Raw genomic sequence first — 4,315 nt, 5'->3', positions numbered from 1 at the left:
CTATGCAAAATTATATATGAAATAAAACTGCAACTTGATCTCTTCAATATAGAAGAATAAAAACAGCATGGCTCCAAGTCTACTAAAAAAACTTCTCTCTATTTAGTAGGAAGGGAAGGGGATCTCGCAGCTGAGGTTGAGAAGTCTTAAGGAGGTAACATCTTTTAAAGTCCTCCCTTTGGGCAATTAATTCATTTCCACCAGAGATAATGAATGTGCATTTTACCTCCTGACTAAAATAAAATAAAATCAGTATCTTGGTTCAGATGAAGTTCTGAGACATTCAAGGATATTTCTACTTCGACTTTAATTCAGTTGACCATCGGATAATGAAACATGAAATCATCGACTTTAGTCTTTTTTTAAATTTCATTTTAAAATGGGAGATATTTCAAAATGCTCATTATCCATGCAAATCGTATTGCTCTTGGAAGATCCCTCAAATTCCCTTCTCACCACTTCACCCAAGTAAAGTGGATGACTATTTTAAAAGCACACCAAGATTCTACTTTTTAAGTGCCATGTTAAATATGATATGTTTAAGTCTTTTAAATGCCGTATTGAAAAGGTTGTGATCACAATCCAAATGGTCCTCCCATTCCCTAAAGCAACATACGTGTACTTACTCGATCGTAATACCGTTCCAAAAATTCTGCGCTCAGAAGTTTATGTCGTGTAAGCAAATCCTAGAAAGAAATCACACATTGTGGTTTGACTGTGCAATTTAATACCTGAACAAGAATAAACACAATGGGATTGAAGTGAATAATCTTATACATATAGGGAATGCCAAACTTTTTGTGAAATATGTAGTTACTTTACAATGATGCAAACACTGGTCAGTTATCCAAAATGTTTTATGCTCTGCATTGGTACTTAGCATATATTGTACCTTCAGAGGAAAAATATGCGCACCCTCAGTCGGCTTAAGAAAAAAAAACTTCATCATACGCAAATTACCTTGAATGTGGCAAATGCATCTGAAGCAATATCAAAAGTTGACATTTCCACATATCTGAAGAAATCATAAAATTGCTCAGCCCACAGAATAACTTTTGCCAATGGTTCATGCCGGATACATTCGCGCAGCATAATGCCGCAATTAAGAGCAATTTCTGGTGATTCGTACCTACAAAGACACAAAAAGATCCTTTAGGATAAGTAACAACCTCAATTTTCAACATATCTTCCAAACTGTTAGATAACCTTGTACATCAGATGTCCAAACACAGTATTTTCCTACAGTGCTAACTTCATACGGTTTATTCTAACTTAATGTGTTGAGAATTTTGTAAATAATGCTTTTCGCAAGTTCCATTGTACTCCTTCACTTGAACTACTGATTACTTATTAACTCTTGTTTGCAACTAATCACTGCTACAAAGCAAATGAGTACAGTATCCACTTTTCTTTCAACTCTCAAGACTACAATATAATATCAATGGAAATATAATTTTTAACAGTGCCATTTCATTTGTACACATTGCAAAGAACAAATTCTTAAAGCTACAAAAAATTCCTTTACAGCGTCTTTGGATTGCTTCAAGTAAATATCGAAACATCCAAATTTGGACAGTTTAACTTAATTATTTTTAAAATCTACCTGGGTAGAACAAAATGCAGTGTCTTAATTAATGCATTAATAAATTTACTTAAAATATAAACAAACAACCTAGGCTAGAAGAATCTCATGCATTAAATTACTCTAACAGGAGTCTTTGATGGTTAATATTCAAAATCCAGTTCATAGCAGTAAAATTTTACATTCATCGAAACACAGAAAGTAGGAGGTGGTCATCCAACATGATCATGGCTGATCATTGAACTCAGTATGCTGTGCTCACTTTCTCTTGATATGCTTTGACCCCTTTCCTCCCAAAAACTACATCTACTTCCTTCTTGAAAACATTCAATGCTACGGTCTCGATCAATAGTCCTAAATGGCCTACCCCACATGCTTAAACTATGACCTCCCCCACCCCAAGTTATGGACTCCCAGAAACCATCATTTCTGCATTTCCCCTGTCCACTTCTTTTAGGATTGTTTAGGTTTCCATGAGATCATACCCCTCATTCTTCTCAACTCCAGTGCATATAGTCCTAACCAAACTAGTCTCTCTTCATTCGAGACTGCCATCCCAAAAATCTGTCTGGTAAAATTTTGTTGCACTCTTACCACAACATCCTTCCTCAAAGGAGAACCAAAAGTGCACACACTATGCCCAGTGTGGTCTCACCAGGTCCTGTAACAATTGCAGCAAGACATCCTTTTCCTGTAACATACTTTTTGTCTTCCTCATTGCCTGATGCACCTCCATACTTACATGCATGCTTGGAGCTCAAAGACACCCAGGACTTGATGCACCTCCCCTTTCCACTCAGATAATAATTTGCCTTCCTGTTTTTGCTACTAAAGTGAATAACCTCACATTTAACCATTATACTTCATCTGCCGTGCATTTCCCCACACTCAAATTGTGCAAATCACACTAAAGAATCGATGCATCCTCCTCACAGTTCACCTTCCCACCAGGCTTTTTGTCATCTTAACTCGAAGATATTACATTTAGTTCCCTCATTTAAATCATTAAATTTATTAATATATTGTGATTAGCTAAAGTGCTACTCTATGAAGTGTGATGCAACAGCCAGAGACCAGCATCCACCCCAGCATCATACACAGGCATTTTTCTACAAATTAAAGAGAGAAGCGTAACCAACTAATTGCTGACGCACTGATTCACGGTTGGTGTTTTCAAACTAGCCTTCCTAGACTGGGAAACTAGTAACAAAGAAACCTTCATTTTCATTTAAGTGCTGACGACTGTCTCTAGTCTGATCAGAGTTTAAAAACAAAATACAAGCAGGAATTACTTATAAACTTCATGCGGTGCTTGGGTTAAAAAGGGGTAAAACAATGTTGAATATAACTACATGACTAACATAATGGAGGTTACACTTAGGAAAATCGTAGCATCCATTGCAACAGTAACTCAGAACCACTTTTCAAAGTTGGTGCTTTCAGTATTCTTGAATCAACTGACGAGTATTCTGAAACAGCTGTGAGATGCATACAAACATGAAGAGTGTATATTCGCAAAGAGAAAACTGACATTATCAGTAAGTGATGGAAAGCAGCAGCCAAAGATGGCGCTTCAGGAAGTGTGCATTAGAAAAGTTCAGACTTTTAGTTTTTTAAGCAAAAAACAGCTAATCATTTCATTCAAAGCTGCCCTCCTCACCAAACAAAACAGAGGCTGGTTCCTGGATCTGGCTTTACACTGCCATCCTTCCGTCAACACACTACTGCTAGTGACAAGTGACTGGCTCTCAGTGCTGACCTTGCCCTCTGCAACTCTCCTCTTAACTGAAATAAGAAACATAGAAGAACCATAGAACCCCTACAGTGTGGAAACAGGCCATTCGGCCCAACAAGTCCACACCTCCCCTCCGAAGAGCATCCCACCCAGACCCGTTCCTCTACTCCTGCATTTCCCATGTCTAACCCAACTCACCTAAACATCCCTGGGCTCTATGGGCAATTTAGTATAGCCAATCCACCCACCCTGCACATCTTTGGACTGTGGGAGGAAACCCATGCAGACACGGGAAGAATGTGCAAACTCCACACAGACAGTCGCCCGAGGCTGGAATCGAACCCGGGTCCCTGGCGCTGAGACAGCAGCGCTAACCGTGCCGCCCCATAAATAGACTATAATTTTCTTGCTCATATAACCAAGTACATGTAACAAAATTACACATGCAAAAAAATTTTCTACACACCCTTTCAGTAACATGAACAATATATTTTGCTGAGTACAGATATATTCCACAGTTGGAGTCCGTGTGCCAATCTGCCTTCTCAAAATGTTGTTGAAAATCTGAGCCACGTCTTTCTTGCCCTGTGAAAAGCAAGAAAAGGTGTGAGTAAAGATGGAGAGATCAAGAATACAGGCATGGAATAGATTCACAAAAATACCAGGAAAACGTGAACTAACAGTTTTGGGTTTCTGGAAAATGACCAGAGGGCAATCTACTTTTATTAACTTTATTGACACACTAGAGGGCAAGTTCAGCCCTTTCCCTTCCTTCACACTGAGAAAGCAACAATTACATCCACCACGATATATTGACCCATGAAACACTACATTAAGACAGAAACTGCACTATTTGATTTATAAGTCTAACTTTTTTTTCACTCATCTAAACTACAACACCCATCAACACAGCTTTGCATTTCTTAATACAGGAATACTGGAAATATCATGAACTGCAAAGTAATCTGTGAATAGCTGCATTGGCAACTGCAAAGTAA

At 38.2% G+C, this 4,315-nt stretch overlaps 1 protein-coding gene across 2 annotated transcripts in view; it reads right to left on the bottom strand.

Moving 5' to 3' along the window:
* Positions 1–378: 378 nt before the first annotated feature.
* LOC109914776 (calcium-binding protein 39) overlaps positions 379–4,315 on the bottom strand; it is an 80,965-nt gene continuing 77,028 nt past the window's right edge. Inside the window, exons 4-6 of one of the 2 annotated variants that reach the window (XM_048604415.1) lie at positions 3,784–3,902; positions 961–1,129; positions 379–686 (exon numbers count right to left, since the gene is read on the bottom strand). In XM_048604415.1, the coding sequence (XP_048460372.1) occupies positions 603–686; positions 961–1,129; positions 3,784–3,902 (372 nt within the window). In that variant the 3' untranslated portion in view covers positions 379–602. The remainder of the gene's footprint in view (positions 687–960; positions 1,130–3,783; positions 3,903–4,315) is intronic. The other variant, XM_048604414.1, reaches the window with a different exon arrangement.

Source organism: Rhincodon typus, chromosome 13 (genome assembly GCF_021869965.1).
Source record: "Rhincodon typus isolate 14 chromosome 13, sRhiTyp1.1, whole genome shotgun sequence".
Taxonomy (NCBI): domain Eukaryota; kingdom Metazoa; phylum Chordata; class Chondrichthyes; order Orectolobiformes; family Rhincodontidae; genus Rhincodon; species Rhincodon typus.
Note: the sequence above shows the minus strand (reverse complement) of the source record. Positions and strands in the feature narration are given on the sequence as shown.